Source organism: Oryctolagus cuniculus, chromosome 20 (genome assembly GCF_051225735.1).
Source record: "Oryctolagus cuniculus isolate XC-2025 breed Fujian yellow rabbit chromosome 20, ASM5122573v1, whole genome shotgun sequence".
In the NCBI taxonomy this organism is placed as follows: Eukaryota; Metazoa; Chordata; class Mammalia; order Lagomorpha; family Leporidae; genus Oryctolagus; species Oryctolagus cuniculus.
In genome coordinates, this window is record NC_142886.1 from 14,719,409 (window position 1) to 14,735,610 (window position 16,202).

A 16,202-nucleotide genomic window follows, 5' to 3' on the forward strand; every position below is an offset into this window, starting at 1 on the left:
ATGGCTGCGGCTGCTCTGGGAAGTCCATGTGCTCCTCAGCCTTCGGTTTGCTTTGAACACTTAAAGTACCCGAGTAACAACAACAGTTAGAAAAGGAAGCGTGGGCACAATTACTGTGTGTGGGGGGGCACTGTGCCCCTTACTGGCCGCTCTCATTTCATCCTCTTGCCAAGTCTGTGGGTGCAGATAAGGGGCCCACCTACTCAGGGTCACCGTTGGCAGGTGCCCAGCCTATGCCCCAGCTCTAGAATTCAGTGACAAGCTGCATGGCCTTGACCAGCAGCCCGCAAGTGTCATTTGCAACCTGCTCTCCACATTTCAGTTGCGTCCAACTCAGCTCAGCGACTGGGTTAATCCCACGAGCCTTCCAGAAACTGGCCTTGAGAAAGGCGGCTGGAGTTGCAAAGCAACGCGACTCCACCAGCCAGCCCGCAGCCCGCCCATCCTTCGTCCCCCTCTCCCTGTTCCCTCCCAAAGTGCCCCCTGCTAACTTGAGACCTGGGAGAAGCCCTTTTTGAGACTAAAGACAAGATCTCTTGGGTAAGCCTGGCTGCTTGCGTCAGCTCCGGCGCCCAGGCTGCCCGGCGGCGACACCCCGGGCCCAACTTCGGCGACATCACCGGCAGACACCACCAGAGCCTTGGAAGAACTGCAGGGACCTCCACCCCGGTCTCGCAAACGTGGCGTCACATGCCTTGCTTTCGACACAGAACGATCTGGAATCACGCATGTTCATCACGCACGCTTTCCAGGTATCACCAAAACCTTTGTGCACCCAAATGAAAGGTTCATTTCGCTTTTCCTTGAACTTTTTTTTTTTTAAATCCCCTCACATCCGCCTCAAAATAACTGCCCCAGCACGGTCCTGACCCTCCGGCTCCGCGTCGCCCACGCCTCCCGTTCCCGGGCTGTATCATGCGCGCGGGCAGGGGAGACCCGGGCGGCCGCCCCCGCGCCGCGCGCCCAAGGCGGGTGCGCGCCGGGCCGCTCCTCCTGCCCGCCCTTGCTCGGGGCGGGGCCGGCGGCGGCACCAAGGCCTCCCGTGGCCGCGGCCGTCTCCTTCCGCTGCCGCCAGCTCTGAGCCGCGATGAGCTGGGAGCTGCTGCTGGCGCTGCTGGCGCTGTGCGCGCCCCTCCTGCTCGTGGTGCAGCTCGTGCGCTTCCTGCGGGCCGACGGCGACCTGACGCTGCTGTGGGCCGAGTGGCAGGGCCGACGCCCAGGTGAGCAGGACCCGCCGTGGGATGCCCGGGGCGCGCGTCCAGATCCCCGGGGCGGCGAGGCTTGCTCCTTCCCGGGGCCCTGCGGGTGCGGAGGGAGGCGGCCCGGGCCCCGGAGGCGACTGTGCCCCTTGGTCCTCTGGCCCGGGGCGAACTTGCCGTCCAGCCGCGGAGAGCTTGGCAGGGGTGCCACGCATCCTGGTGAGGTCCCCCGGGGGTCCGATGCAGGGTCGGAGGAGCCGGCTTTGGGAAAGGCGAGCGCGCCCCTGGAGGACGCCACTTGCAAAGACCTGGTACTGTCCGAGTCCACCCTGCTACTAGAAAGAACTGGAGTGGCGTGTGGCCTTCCGCGAGGTCGTCGTGGGCGCGCGCGGGGCGTTTTCTGGCCGCGCCACTTGGGTGTTGCTGCACATCGGTTGCGCGCGTGCTTTGTGTGTGTTTGCGGTGACTGAACGCAGGCTGCGTGCTCGGTTGAAAATACTCAGACCGTGTGTGCGGGATCCGTGCACCTGTCGCCGACTGCTGAATTTTCTGCGTCTAAAGCAGAAGTCCCACGTGCGCTGCAATTCTGTTCATCTAGACCTTGGCCCTTGTTCACAGGAGGCCTGCGGAGTCCGCCCCGTGCTTTTGTGTTCACTTGGACTTGGAGAATTAAATCAGATTAATCTGTCTGTATCTTACTGTCCTTTCTTTTCTTTTTCTTTCTTTCTTTTATTTATTTATTTATTTTGACAGGCAGAGTTAGACAGTGAGAGAGAGAGACAGAGGGACAGGTCTTCGTTCTGTTGGTTCACTCCCCAAATGGCTGCTACGGCCTGCGCAGCTGATCTGAAGCCAGGAGCCAGGTGCTTCTCCTGGTCTCCCACACGGGTGCAGGGCCCAAGCACTTGGGCCATCCTCCACTGCACTCCCGGGCCACAGCAGAGAGCTGGCCTGGAAGAGGGGCAACCGGGACAGAATCCGGCGCCCCAACCGCGCCTAGAACCCGGAGTACCGGCGCCGCAGGCGGAGGATTAGCCTAGTGAGCTGCGGTGCCGGCCACTGTCCTTACTTTTCTAAAAAGTCATTCTCCCCATCAAATGTTGAAACAGGTTGACAATATCTGAGTGAATCTCTGGCAGCTGGTAAAAGTTATCTTCTCATATCAAGCACAAGTTAAAAGTTAGGGTCATATTGTAACTGCTGGATGTCAACTAAAAGTGTTGAAATAAGGTACTGCCACTTGAAATAATTTTTAAGAAATTCACTTCATTATTTTACATTTACGGCAAAACAACTGTTTTGAAGATTTTTAGTTTAGCCACATTTTTATAAAATATTTAATTAGCATCTATAATTTGATATATTAATGTTTATCTAAGTAAATGAGTTATAAGTTATTCAGCAAACATGATTATAAAGTTAAATGATGGGGCTGGCATTATGGCATAGCGGTTTAAGCTGCTGTCTGCAACACAGGCATCTCTTAAGGGCGCTGGTTCAGGTCCCCACTGTGCCATTTTCAATTCAGTGTCTTGTTAATGCCCTGGAAAAAGCAGTGGAAGATGGCCCAAGTGTTTTGGGGCTTCTGCCACCCGTGTGGGGGACCCAGATGAAGCTTCTGGCTCCTGGCTGTTGCCACCAACTGTAGAGTGAACCAGCAGTGGAAGATCTCTGTCTCTCCCTCGTTCTCTCTTTCAAGATAGAGAAATCTTTTTTTAAAGAGAGTTAAATGATGTTCAGGGAAATTCAGTGCCCTGACCTAAGCCAGGCTTTGGATCCTTGTAGATCGTCCAGTGCAACTTAGAACTTATTCTGAAACCTGCATTGATTAAAGAGTCAGCTTTACAGAATTAGAGACAGATTAAAACAAATTAAAATAAAATCAAAGCAGAGAAAAGAGAACCAAGATTAAAAGAGTTCATAATTGATTTTCTCAGAAAGTTGAGTAAAGATCTCTCTGTATACCAACAGCAGAATGCCATAAAAAGTAAAATTACAAGAGAAAAAGTGTTCATATTTGTGTGTAAAATACATTTAGGAAATAAGAATATTTAACATATAATGATGTTATAAATCCACAAAACTTAGAAGATGAAATTAAAAATGTTCTAGCAAACAGAACAGAAGTAAAGATAATTGGAAAATAACAGAGCTATATACATCATTGTTTATTTAGATTGGGCGATCAGAAGACCAACAATAACTAACGGGAGCCAAAAAAGAGAATAGCAACAAGAACAAAATGGATGAGTAGAAAATATGAAGAAACAGTTTTGGAAATACCTACAACAAAAGAATATGAGGTCTTGTGGTAAAAGGACCAAATAGATGTCCAACAAAAAGACCAAAATTAAGGCAAATTATAAGGAAATATGAGAACACTAAAAACAAGGATCAGGTCTTGGATCCTCCCGAAAAGCTTCTCAACAGCTATGTTGAATGCTAAAAAGCAAGGAAGATGTTTCCTTCAAAATTTTGAGGAAAATGTGTTTCAATCAAAATTTCTTCACTGTAACAGCTATCTATCACATGTGACAGTAGAATAAAGATGCTTTAAACACACACACACACACACACACACAAAGAATCTTCAGAAAGTTCATGGAAAGTCTATATTATGAAAAAGCTACGTGTGGATTTCAAAATTAGTTGTACTGCAACAGACTATCTTTTAATTCTGTTTTTCCATAACTTGTTTTTGAAACCCACATATAAGCATAGTGCATGTGTGTTTATACAATATATCTGTGGAATTAAGATGTGATGGGTGAGATTTAGGCAAAACAACAGCTAAAATGACTCCCTGGTGGTGAGTGGGGAAGTGATAAAGACACAGAGATTAAAGGAAGGTGGAAATAGACCCTGACTCCCCAAACAGCTCAGTCTGGAAAGATGGGCCGACTCGATCAAGGTTAAAAACAAAAGAAAGGAAAAATTCCTCTCGACTCCTCGGTGGGTTTCTGTGTTGCTAACAGAGATGGACAGCTCATCCGTGTAGTATAACATGAAACAGGGTAAAAAGCCAAGCCCACTCTGACCCTTGTCCCTGGCACCCGACCGTGCCTCTCTGCCAATGGCTCCCATCTCCTGCCCCTGCCTTTCCTTTTAGAGAAATTCTCTGCATTTCCAAATATGTTTCTCACGCGATGAAACCGCAGGGTGACTAATTTTAGCTGTTGCATCTGGGTCCAGGAAAATCCTGGGCAGAGTCCTGAGTAGGAAGAGGCTCAGCGCTAGCACCTGTGAGGAGCAGTCAGCTTTGGGCCGACAGTCACCTGGCTGTGAGTCACCTGTGAGGTGGCTGCCGGAAATAGGAGGCGAGCCTGGGCTGCCTCTGGTGGCTGAAGCAGCAGCGGCAGACAGTAGAAGCCTCCCGCGCACCTGCTTGTGGGTGCTGGGGCTGCAGCGGTGACCTGCCACATTGCAGGGCACGAGGGGAGTGACAGTGGTGGCAGGGCTGGAGTCCAGGGCTGCAAGCAGAAGTTCGAGGAGACCAGATGCTGGGGGCATGTGGGGGAAGGTGTCGCCTCGGACACGCTGCACTCTTCCAACGGGGCCCAGAAGGGAGTCAACTAGAGCTTACCCAGCCGGCCCCGAGACAGAATCCCCCCCACCCCCGGGCTGGGGTTCGCACCTGAAGTTTCTTTCCAGTTCTGAGGATCTCTTTCAGAGGCTGTGTGCTAGACTGGGCGGAACTGGCAAACAAAAGTTGCTGTCAGAACTCTGAGTGTGTTCAGGTAACCCCAAGCCTGGGGGCTCTCAGTAATAGTTCTTTATCAGTGTAAAAACTGAAGGCATCTTGGTAAATTCCAAGCTAGTCAGTGAATAATTCCAGAACCAAGTGCACTTATCCTGGAGTCTGGGTATTGCGACTCCTGGAGCGATGAGCAGCCGGTGATTGAATACATGATAGAACATGCATCCCGGGATTCCCGCGTGTGGTCCTGCGGGAAGCTTGCTCACTCCTGTCTTCCCACGGACTCGTGGGTCCGGACAGGAGACTAGAGCTTACCCAGCTGGCCCCGAGACAGAATCCACCCGCCCCCCCGCCCCAGGCTGGGTTCAGAGGTTCGCAGAAACCTTTTGTCCTGAGGGCGAGCTGTGCTTTCTCGCATGTCCGAGAGACAGCTGGGTCTTAAACCATGGATGGTGTTGAGATGTGTGCTCCCCGGGATAGGGGGCAGGGGGCCTCATATCCCAGCTCAGCAGGGACTCACGAGTTATCTCTGCCGTCCTTCCAATCTTCCGGTCTCTATGCTAGCACCGAGGCCTTGGGCGAGGAACAAGGCAGCCTTGATGGGAGTGACAGTCTCCTGGGGCTGTTCAGTGAGCCTCAGTTTCCCTTTCTGTATTAGCTGAGTTAACATAATACCTGCTTACCTCCTGAGAGCCTTCTGAGGGCTTTTAGAAGGCAGTCAGAAAAACACGAAACCGGCCGGCGCCCCGGCTCACTAGGCTAATCCTCCGCCTTGCGGTGCCGGCACACCGGGTTCTAGTCCCAGTCAGGGCACCGGATTCTGTCCCGGTTGCCCCTCTTCCAGGCCAGCTCTCTGCTGTGGCCAGGGAGTGCAGTGGAGGATGGCCCAGGTGCTTGGGCCCTGCACCCCACGGGAGACCAGGAGAAACACCTGGCTCCTGCCATCGGATCAGTGCGGTGCGCCGGCCGTAGCGGCCATTGGAGGGTGAACCAACGGAAAAGGAAGACCTTTCTCTCTGTCTCTCACTTTCCACTCTGCCTGTCAAAAAGAAAAACACGAAGCTGTTAGAAGTAGCAGCCACACACGTGACTGGCTGAATGTGCTGTTGTGCTGCCTGGTTCGTTGGTCCGCGCGATCTTAGCAGTTGGCATGCGCTAAGCATGGAGGATGTGCCGGATCCTACGCTCAGTGCTTTCCGTTTTTAACTGATTACTCTCAACACTCCTGTGAGGGCCGTGTTACTGATCATCTGCTCCCAGTTGTAGAAAGTTTTTTTTTTTTTTTTTAAGATTTATTTATTTGAAAGGCAGAGTTACACAGAGAGAGGAGGAGAGGCAGAGAGAGAGGGAGGTCTTCCATCCACTGGTTCACACCCCAATTGGCCCCAACGGCCAGAGCTGTGCTGATCCGAAAGCAGGAGCCAGGAACTTCTTCCAGGTCTCCCATGCAGGTGCAGGGGCCCAAGGACCTGGGCCATCTTCTACTGCTTTCCCAGGCCATCAGCAGGGAGCTGGATCAGAGGAGGAGCAGCCGGGACATGAACTGACGCCCATATGGGATGCCAGTGCCACAGGCAGAGGCTCAGTCCACTACACCACACGAGCGTTTGCCGTCTGTGAATTGGGTAGGGGCTGGTGTTGTAGCACGATAGGTTGAACCACCACCCATGACGCCGGAATCCCGTATGAGCGCAGGTTTGAGTTCCTGATGCTCCACTTCTGATCCGGTTCCCTGCTAATGTGCCTGGGAAAGCAGCAAAGGATGGTCCAAGTGCTTGGGCCCCTGCCAACCACGCGGGAGCCTCAGATGAAGCTCCTGGCTCCTGGCTTCTGCCTCCTGGCTCTGGCCATTGTGGCCATCTGGGGAGTGAACCAGTGGATGGAAGATCTTTCTCTCTGTCTCTCCCTCTCTCTGTCTGTACTGCTACCTCTCAAATAAATACATATTTTTTTTTTAAAAACCCACTTTGTTGATAACTGGTACTAGTATGATCCGTATCCACGCTTAAAAAATAGGCAGGAGATGTTTTCTTTGGGTAGTTAAAATTTTGAGTTCCATGCATCATTACATCCTCTTCGTATTTCGTGGTACCGTTTAAAGCTTTTGGGGGCTAATCTGTCGTTTCTGAGTGTAAGCCACACTTACTTAATTCTGTCCTCCATCTCACCCCTCCCCATGTAGAATGGGAGCTGACCGACATGGTGGTGTGGGTGACTGGAGCCTCCAGTGGCATCGGCGAGGAGCTGGCTTACCAGTTGTCCAAGCTAGGAGTTTCCCTCGTGCTGTCGGCCAGGAGGGTGCACGAGCTGGAAAGGGTGAAAAGAAGATGCCTCGGTAAGTTCACTCATCGCCAGCAGCAGCTTCCGGGTCCAAGTGCAGACCTGGCTTTGGGAATTTCAGAGGGAGGGTGGGATTCGCAGGGCCGGACCCCCCAGCCGCAGGCACTCCCAAGAGCCGTGTGCCAGATTCTCTTCTGTTTGTCATCGATACATTAACTGCCTTTGCCTTTTTCCTTTCTGCCACTGCTTCTCTCCAATGCTGGTGGAGTTTTATTGAACTCGAGTTAGGAAGGATTCGTTCTCGCTTTGCTAAAATGTCAGGTCTTAACCTGTTAAGTCCTAGGTTCTCAGTTCTGTGACTATTTCAGTGATATGATACGTATTTCAAAGTTACCCTGAGTGGTAGGTTTATTGCTCATTGTAAGCTTTTTTAGGATGTCCCATCGATGGGATGATGGGACATAATTGATCAGTCATCTGGGATTGTGTGGGATTTTTGTTATTATAGATAGGAATTTTGTTTAGAACAGGAGTGGAATTAGATTTAAAAGTGCAGCTTGAGACAGTGTCTTCCCTGTTGATGATAGAGAGCAGCAGTGTTCATGTTTTTGTTTGTTTGAACTTTGGTGCAGTAACTGAAAGCAGCCTCAGGTAATAATTATTCTCGCGGGACATTAAGTATTAAACCAGGATCATTTTGAATTTTCCAGAAGACGGTTCATTTCGTTGGTTCTCTCTCTACCTGTCATTCTTTTAAAAATCTTTTTGACTTCACTGCTTGGGCTGACCACTGAGAAGGAGAGTTACTGTGCGTACAACTGCAAAGGCTCTTGTCTTTTTGCACGGGGCGTCTTCCTCACTGCTGTGACTCGCAGTAGCCGCCCTGGCGAGGGTGAGGAACCGTGTCAGTGTTTCTTAGCCCCGTGCAGGAGTTGTTTTCCTTTTAACTCTCAGATCATCGATGCATACTTTTTCCTTTCTTTTTATAGAGCTCGTGGTACCCCAGTTTGCTCTTTTGTGCCTCAGGCCTTCCTGTTTCTCTTTCTCGCCTTACTTATGTTTCCTGTTGGCATTACTTGTTGCATTTCAAGATTAGGGTCCAGGAAAGCCAGCTTCAGTCGTCCTTTGGTGGAACAGAAACAGAACGGCCAATCCCAGCTCAACCTGTTGTTTCTTGGTGTAGGAGGTTTTGGGATTCTGTCCATTGCCTTGGTTGCATCCTGGAATCTTTTGTCTCTGGAGAGAAGCATCTCTCTTCATCTGACTTCAGGGCTCTGAGTTTCTTCACTGATTTTTATGCTTAAATTGCTGTCTTTTCATAGGTGTAAAACAGTGACCATGTAGCCTACCACGAAACAAATGTGTTTCTGTTCTTCTAAAGAGATCACTCTACAATTTTTGCTTTCTTATTCAGCTTATAGTATCAGCTTGATTTTATAAAATCTACTCTTAATTATTTTCAATGTCTTTATTTCTATAAGGTGAACGTGTATTTCATATATATAGACATAGGAGCCCGGTGACACTTCCTTCCATACTCTCCCTCTTCCTTCCTCTCTTATATTTTCTTTCAATTTTTACAGTGACTTACTTGGTTTACTTTATAATCACAAGCTTAACCCTCCACTAAATAAAGCATTCAACAAGTAGTAAGTACAGAAACCACCGTTCCTCACGAGTGTAGACAAGGGCTTCAGCTTGATCTCTGACCGTCGGTTCTGGTTGGACTGGGTGTGTGTTCAAGTTGAAGTGTGCCAATCCACTTCCCGTGTGGCCAGCCAGCGTTCTGTCTGCCAGTCCTCTTCCCGATCCAGCTACTTTCCCAGGCAGGCCCTCCCCAGATGAGTTCACCGCCCACGCCTGTTGCAGGGTGGGGAGCGGCTAGCAACTGGATTGAATTCTGGCATGACTCCCACTAAGTGTTCAGTGTCTTTCTTTAGAGAATGGCATTTTAAAAGGAAAAGATATACTCGTTCTGCCCTTCGACCTGACCGACAGAAGTGCCCACGAAGCAGCCACCAAAGCCGTCGTGCAGGAGTTTGGTAAAGTGAGTAGCGTTTTATGTCCATCGAGCATATGCCGTGGCTTTGTCTTGCTTGGAAGTAAGAGCACGAGAGATTGACATCTGTGGTGCTGTCTTGCAGAATAGTTTTAGGCAAAGGGGGTGCATGCAGTGAGATCAGGTCTAGGAGCTGGGCCTTTCAATCTCTTTGACTTTAGGTTAATTAGTACAAGGGGGTCTTTAAAACAGTTTGTGAAATGTGCCTGTCATGGAAAAATGATGCATGGATTTCAACCAAAATAAATTTATCTTTTAATTCTGTTTCCCATGAACTTTTCAAAACACGCTTGTACTTTTCTGTTCCTTAACAAGTACTGATTCCTTTGTGTAGAAGAGACGAAGCTAAAAAGTCACTGCTGCTTTCGTTTTTAATTACACTTACAATGTTCCATAAGAAGTCACCTAAAATGGGACTTTCATTCCTCAGTGAATCAGGTTCTTATTTTACCTGTTCGGTGCCGAGCTCTAGAGTTACCGGTATCAGCAGCCACCCCCAGGAATTTCTCGGTGCCTCCGTAGCGCGTTCCCAACGCGTGCTGTTTCTGATTGTGTACCCAGATCGACATCCTGGTGAACAACGGCGGGAGGTCCCAGCGTTCTTTGTGTGCAGAGACCAGCCTGGACGTCTTCAAGGAGCTCATGGAGCTGAACTACCTGGGGACCGTGTCCTTGACAAAGTGTGTCCTGCCGCACATGATCGAGAGGAAGCAAGGGAAGATTGTTACGGTGAACAGCCTGGCCGGGATCACCTCCGTGCCCCTCTCCAGTGGCTACTGTGCCAGCAAACACGCACTGCGGGTAAGGCTGCCGACTCCACTCTGCTGGGACCGATCTAAGTATGCGGATGGGAGATACGGCCATCATGGTGTGAGGTCACGGGACGGGGCAGAAAGACCCCAGAACGCCTTTGGAAGTAGATGCTCCCAAAGGCGGGAGGCATGCTTGCCCCTGACTTACTCAGACGTGCACTGAGCACCGGCACGGTGCCGTGTGCTGCAGGAGATGCTGGGAAAGTGAAGACGATGAGGTGTGGAAGAGCACCGTGTAGTCAGCTTGGCACCCTGCACCTTGTCTCTCTCCCCATCACGGCTGCGGGGCAAATTGGGGGTCTATCCCTGCTTTTTTTTTTTTTTTTTTGACAGGCAGAGTGGACAGTGAGAGAGAGACAGAGAGTAAGGTCTTCCTTTTGCCGTTGGTTCACCCTCCAATGGCCGCCGCAGCCGGTGCGCCGCGGCCGGTGCATCGCGCTGATCCGAAGCCAGGAGCCAGGTGCTTCTCCTGGTCTCCCATGTGGGTGCAGGGCCCAAGACCTTGGGCCATCCTCCACTGCACTCCCTGGCCACAGCAGAGAGCTGGCCTGGAAGAGGGGCAACCGGGACAGAATCCAGCACCCCGACCGGGACTAGAACCTGGTGTGCCGGTGCCACAAGGCGGAGGATTAGCCTAGTGAGCCACGGCGCCGGCCCCTGCTTTCTTCTACACATTATTTAGGTTGTATTTTTTTTTTTAAAAGATTTATTTATTTATTTCAAAGAGTTACACAGAAAAAGAAGGAGAGGTAGAGAAAGAGAGAGTCTTCCATCTGTTGGTTCACTCCCCAGATGGCCACAACAGCTGGAGCTGTGCCAATCAGGAGCCAGGAGCTCCTTTCGGGTCTACATGGGTACAGGGGTCCAAGCACTTGGGCCATCTTCTACTGCTTTCCCAGGCCATAGCAGAGAGCTGGATCGTAAGTGGAGCAGCCGGGACTCGAACCGGCGCCCATATGGGATGCCAGCACTGCAGACGGCGGCTTTACCCTCTACGCCACAGCGCCGGCCCCTCGGATGTATTTCCTTCTGCCTTTTTCTGTGCCTTTTTCCCCTCATACTTGGGCTGTGACTGACTTGGAATTATATACACGTGTCAGAAATAGACAATCGTCCTGGGCCTCACAGCCCTGTTGGGAAACATCATGTCTCTGTTCTGGTTTTACTGGAAGAAGAACGTCTCATCGAGAAAAGCTTGAGCATAACTTAGGAGGTTTAAATATTAGAAATGAGTGAATTTTTCATGTCAGCTTAAGAGCGGATGCGGGGAAGCCGTAGGGCGACGGAAGAGAGGCAGCAGAGGAGAGATGGTATTGCTAATGAATGCCCTTGGAGGCCCGTGCAAGTGGGCCCTCTCCGTGTTGGTGACCACACGCAGTTGCTGCGTAGTCATGGCTTCATGTGAACGGAAGGCGGCCAGGTGAGGGGCAGCAGCCGCCCCGCCTCCTAAGACCTGCAGGATGCCGTCGGGAAGCACAGCTGAGCCGCCTGGCTTCCCCCCCGGACTCACTGTTCTGTTACTGGGTTTAGAGGACACGGCAGGCAAGACGCCAGCTGTGCACAGTAGCTGAACACGAAAACCAGGAGGGTCTGTGTGGGGGCACATTTCCTTCTCAGATTCCCAGCCAGCTCCAGAGTGAACCCAGTTATCTTGGAGTTTATACGCCACTATAGTTAGTTCAAACAAGGAGCGCTTTGAGTGCCTGGCTAGATGTCTTCCCTCTTCTGCTATGCTAGAGAGCAGCCAGAGGTCAGAGGTGTGGGACTTCTCCTGCAGTCACTAAGCTTTGCTTTGCTTGCCTTTTTTGTGATCCATCTCTGAGTCAGGCCCTGTTCAGCCCCTGACAGCGTGAACCCCCACAGCCCCTGTGTTTGAGGGGTCGTGTTTGAGAGCTGGTAACTGTTGAATGTTGGACCACATGCAGACATGTCGAGGGTTAGCTCTTTAGCTTTACAGTTGTTAGCCCAGCCTTAGGTCATCTCTGTCTGTTCCATACTGGTTTAGAAATGGCTTTAAGGGGCCAGTGTTGTGTTGTACTAGGCTAATAAGCCTCCACCTGCAGCGCCAGCATCCCATATGGGAGCCAGTTTGTGTCCTGGCTGCTCCACTTCCGATCCAGCTCTCAGCCTGGGAAAGCAGTAGAAGGTGGCCCAAGGCCCTGGCCCCTGCACCCGCGTGGGAGACCAGGAAGAAGCTCCTGGCTCCTGGCTTTTGGGTCGGCCCAGCTCTGGCTGTTATGGCCATTAGGGAGTGAACCATCGGATGGAAGACTTCTCTGTCTCTCCCTCTCTCTGTCTGTAACTCTACCTCTCCTATAAATCAAATAAATCTTTAAAAAAAGGAAATGGCTTAAGTCTAGAGGGTGTAGCTTGACTTACAAAAGTCATTGAGTAGACAATCATACTGCATCTTTCACTAGCCACTTGTCCTGTTAGCATCCCCAAAAGATAAATGTTTGCTGAAACAAATTCATTTTGTTAAAATACCAACTTAGCTTGAAAAAGTTTTCTTATGTCTCTGTGAAGTACTACCTGTTCCTTCTTGCCCCAAATGATGGCTCCTTAGACCACTTTGGGGAATAAAGAGAAGCCCGGTGTCAGTATTCTCTGGAGAGTCTGCACCCCGTTTGGAGTGGGGTGACGAAGACCAGGTCGGGAGGATGCTTCAGAACCTTCAGGGGTGGTTTTTATCTGCCCATCGCTTGCCTACCGTGAAGCCACTGACGGTGGGGCAGGCATTGGCCCAACAGCGGCGGCACTTGTGTCCTATATAATAGTACCTGGGTTTGATTCCCGGCTCTGGCTTTTAACTCCATCTTCCAGGTAATGCAAAGCCTGGGAGGGTTCCTGGTGCCCAGGTGGGAGACCTGCATTGGAGTTCTTAGCTCCCAAGTCTGGCCTCAGTCCAGCCCCAGCCATTGAGGGCAGTGGGGGAGTTAACCTATGAATGGGAGCTTGCTCTATCTGTCTCTGCCCCCACCCTGTTCCTCCCCACCTTCCCCTCCAAATTAAAAAAAAAAAATCATCGAGCCACCATTACCCATGGGGTGAACAGTTTGCACCTGGGAAGAGCTGAGCCTGTTCTACATTGACTACCGAAGCAGCTTGCGTAATTACACTACCCGTCTTTCACTCAGGCATTTCAGAGCGTATTTTGACAACTCACGAGATACATGTCTAATTCACTTTTTTTTTTGGCATGTCCTGTAGGGTTTTTTAAATGCTCTCCGAACTGAACTTGTTGACTACCCAGGTATAATAGTTTCTAACATTTGCCCAGGACCCGTTCAGTCAAATATTGTGAAGAACGCCCTGACTGAGGAACTGACCAAGGTAAAAATGTATACTGGAGAGTAATTTGTTTTACTCGCTATATATTGCTGTTGTGTATGCCAGGTGTGTGTGTGTGTGTGTGTGTGTGTGTGTGAATCACTTTTGAATTACTCACAAAGCTTACCTTACGGCATGATGACATTGGTTACGTTGAGCTGATAATGCCTTGGCGTCAGATTTTGATAAGGCTCACGAAGTTGCCAAATCCCCTTATAAGTGGCCCTCTCTTAGGGGTCCCTTCTTGGGTGACCACTCTCACATGTCCAATGGAACAGGTTTTTTTCCTTCTCTACCAGGAATCTCCTTTTGTCTTCTTTCTCCATGTCATTCCCATGGACCCCACGCTTCATGGGATTTCATTTGCTAAATGCATGTTTTAATAATTTGGTAATGAAATTATCCTTCAGTGCATTCAGATGATGGGGTTTAAAAACCGTGAACTTTCATCTTTGAGTTAGCCTCTACAGTCTTAGCCTACACAATCTTAGCCTACACAGTCTTAGTGCGTGGTGTCAGGGTTTTAAAAAATATCCGCGAGGTCTGTAAAGGCCTAGTGGCACGTGCAGGGACTGCAGGGTCTAGGAGAAGCCCCACGAAGGAAGTCAGACACCCGAGTGGCCAATTCACCCTGTCCTGCTTAGCGGCTCTGTGAGGCAGCGTGGGTAAATACTCAGCAGTCGTTTGCTTTCTGAATTTTCTTAGACCATAGAAAATGAGGGAGACCAGTCCTACAAGATGCCAACCAGCCGCTGTGTGCGGCTGATGTTGATCAGCATGGCTAATGACCTGAAAGAAGTGTGGATCGCGGATCAGCCATTTTTGTTCATGGCATATTTGGGGCAGTATGCGCCGACCTGGGCCTGGTGGATAACCAGCAAGTTAGGGAAGAAAAGGATTGAGAACTTTAAGAGTGGTGTGGTAAGAACAATTTATGTTTCTTAATAATACGCATCAGCCTTGTAGAAAAGTACAGTTTTGCAGTGCTGAAGAGTACCTTCTTGCTAACCCTCTACCAACTCATGCTATAAATGAAAAAGATATCAGAAGTATTCTGTTTGCATGCAAAGCTGTTGGTTTTCTGTAAACTGTGATTAACCTTGGCAAAGCAAGTTTTCTTATAGTTAAGAAAATGCCAATGTAGGTTATCCAAGCTAATTGTACTTGTTTTTAATCATTGAATTTACATCTGTCTTGTAGACTAGGAACAATATATCTGGAAATTTTTTTAGGGACAATAAACCTAGAACTTTGTATGAATGTTATTACTTTCATGGGTGAAGAATAGTAACTATCCTAAATTTTGTGTGATCATCATTATTCTTCGTGGGAAATCTTGGAAGTGGCAAATGTGTCTTTGCAAATGCAGTGTCACACCTCAGGGGTGCCTTGTTTTTATCTTTAAACAGAATACTGAAGGCTCACAGGGCATTGCAGGCATCTCGATTGGTTGTACTCATTAGGGCACGTCCTTGTAGGTGGGATGGTGAGTCCAGCATTTCCAAAAGGACCCGAGCAGATGCTGACTAGTGAACTTCACACCGGCTGGAGGCGATAGCCATGCTAGGCCCCTTAGAGGTGCCTGCCTTAGAGGTGCCTAGAATTTGGGCTCTGATATGTCTGTTAGAATTGAATCATCTCCCAGGTTTTGTAAGGATTCTTAGTGGAGGTTCCTGGTGATGCAGCCCCTCAGGACAGGAGGACTTGGCGAGAACTCGGGTCAGCAGGAGGAGAGACTGACTCGTGACACTGTTGCTCTTTTACAGGACGCGGACTGTGCTTATTTTAGCTCCTCGAAGAAAAAAGCCAACTGAAAGGAGCGCTTGGATTTTTCGAGGTTCTGGAGGGAAAAGTGAAATACAAACAGCAGCCATCTTCTTTGGCACTGAAGACTCATGTGTGATTTTACGTTTTGATACAACTTTCAACATAGAATGAGTAATAAATTAGATGGCAAGGAATCTCGGGAAACGGGTGTTGGCACGGTACATTTGCGGATAAAAGAGCATTTTTAAAATACTTGAGCAGGTGTGCTTCAAAATGTACGTTTATCGAAATCCAACCAAAGAATTACAGTAATCTGTTTGCTACATGTCTTTGTGCTTCTTTAATAACACGTTCGGGAATTTGTGAACAGTGAACGTCACCGCTCCCAGTGCTGGCAGGGTTGGCGTCAGTGTCTGCTGCCGAGACAAAGCCTTGTAGCGGTGTCCTCCAGAGGGGAGCAGCATTGGCCTCACGTGGGGAACGGGAGCCGGGCACCTCCTGAAGATGACCTCGCTGCACCTCTTAGAACCGTGTTGAAGCCGTGGGCATCCCGTGTTGGGGGTTCAAGTTCCGCATGCTCCACGTCCGATCCAGTTCCCTGCTCACATGTCTGGGAAAACAGTGGAGGATGGCCCAAGTGCTTGGGCTCCTGCAGCCACATGGGACACCTAGAGGAAGCTCCTGGCTTCCGAGTGGCCCCGCACCAGCCGTTGAAGGCATGCAGGGAATGAGCCAGCAGGTGGAGGATCTCTCTCTCTCTCTCTCCCTCTCTCTGTGACTCTGCTTTCAAATAAATAAATCTTAAAAAAAAAAAAAAGCACCTGAAGAAACAAGACAACATGATCAACTCTAAGAGGGACAGAGAAACAAGGTCCCAGAAAGGACCCAGTTAGTTGAGTTACTCAAACACAGGTTATAAAATTACCTTTACTGTATTGAAAGATACAAAACACAACACAGAGTTTCAGCTGAGAATTAGAAAGTATACAGAAGAATCAACTGACAAGTTCCCAGCTGAAAAATACATTAGTCAACTAAAAATTCAGTAACTGGGTTTG

General features: G+C 49.6%; 1 protein-coding gene across 3 annotated transcripts; it reads left to right on the forward strand.

Moving 5' to 3' along the window:
* The first annotated feature begins 317 nt into the window (after positions 1-317).
* DHRS7 (dehydrogenase/reductase 7) lies at positions 318-15,469 on the forward strand. 3 transcript variants are annotated; one of them, XM_051826398.3, is made up of 7 exons: positions 318-752; positions 7,079-7,231; positions 9,117-9,223; positions 9,797-10,036; positions 13,258-13,380; positions 14,083-14,298; positions 15,144-15,469. In XM_051826398.3, exons 2-7 carry the CDS (start codon positions 7,096-7,098, stop codon positions 15,189-15,191), a joined length of 870 nt encoding a protein of 289 aa, XP_051682358.1. In that variant the 5' UTR covers positions 318-752; positions 7,079-7,095; the 3' UTR covers positions 15,192-15,469. The 3 variants fall into 3 exon arrangements, with proteins under 3 accessions (XP_051682358.1, XP_089178740.1, XP_002719565.1); XM_089322614.1 differs by lacking the exon at positions 318-752 and adding an exon at positions 1,059-1,510; XM_002719519.6 differs by lacking the exon at positions 318-752 and adding an exon at positions 1,059-1,220.
* Positions 15,470-16,202: the final 733 nt, after the last annotated feature.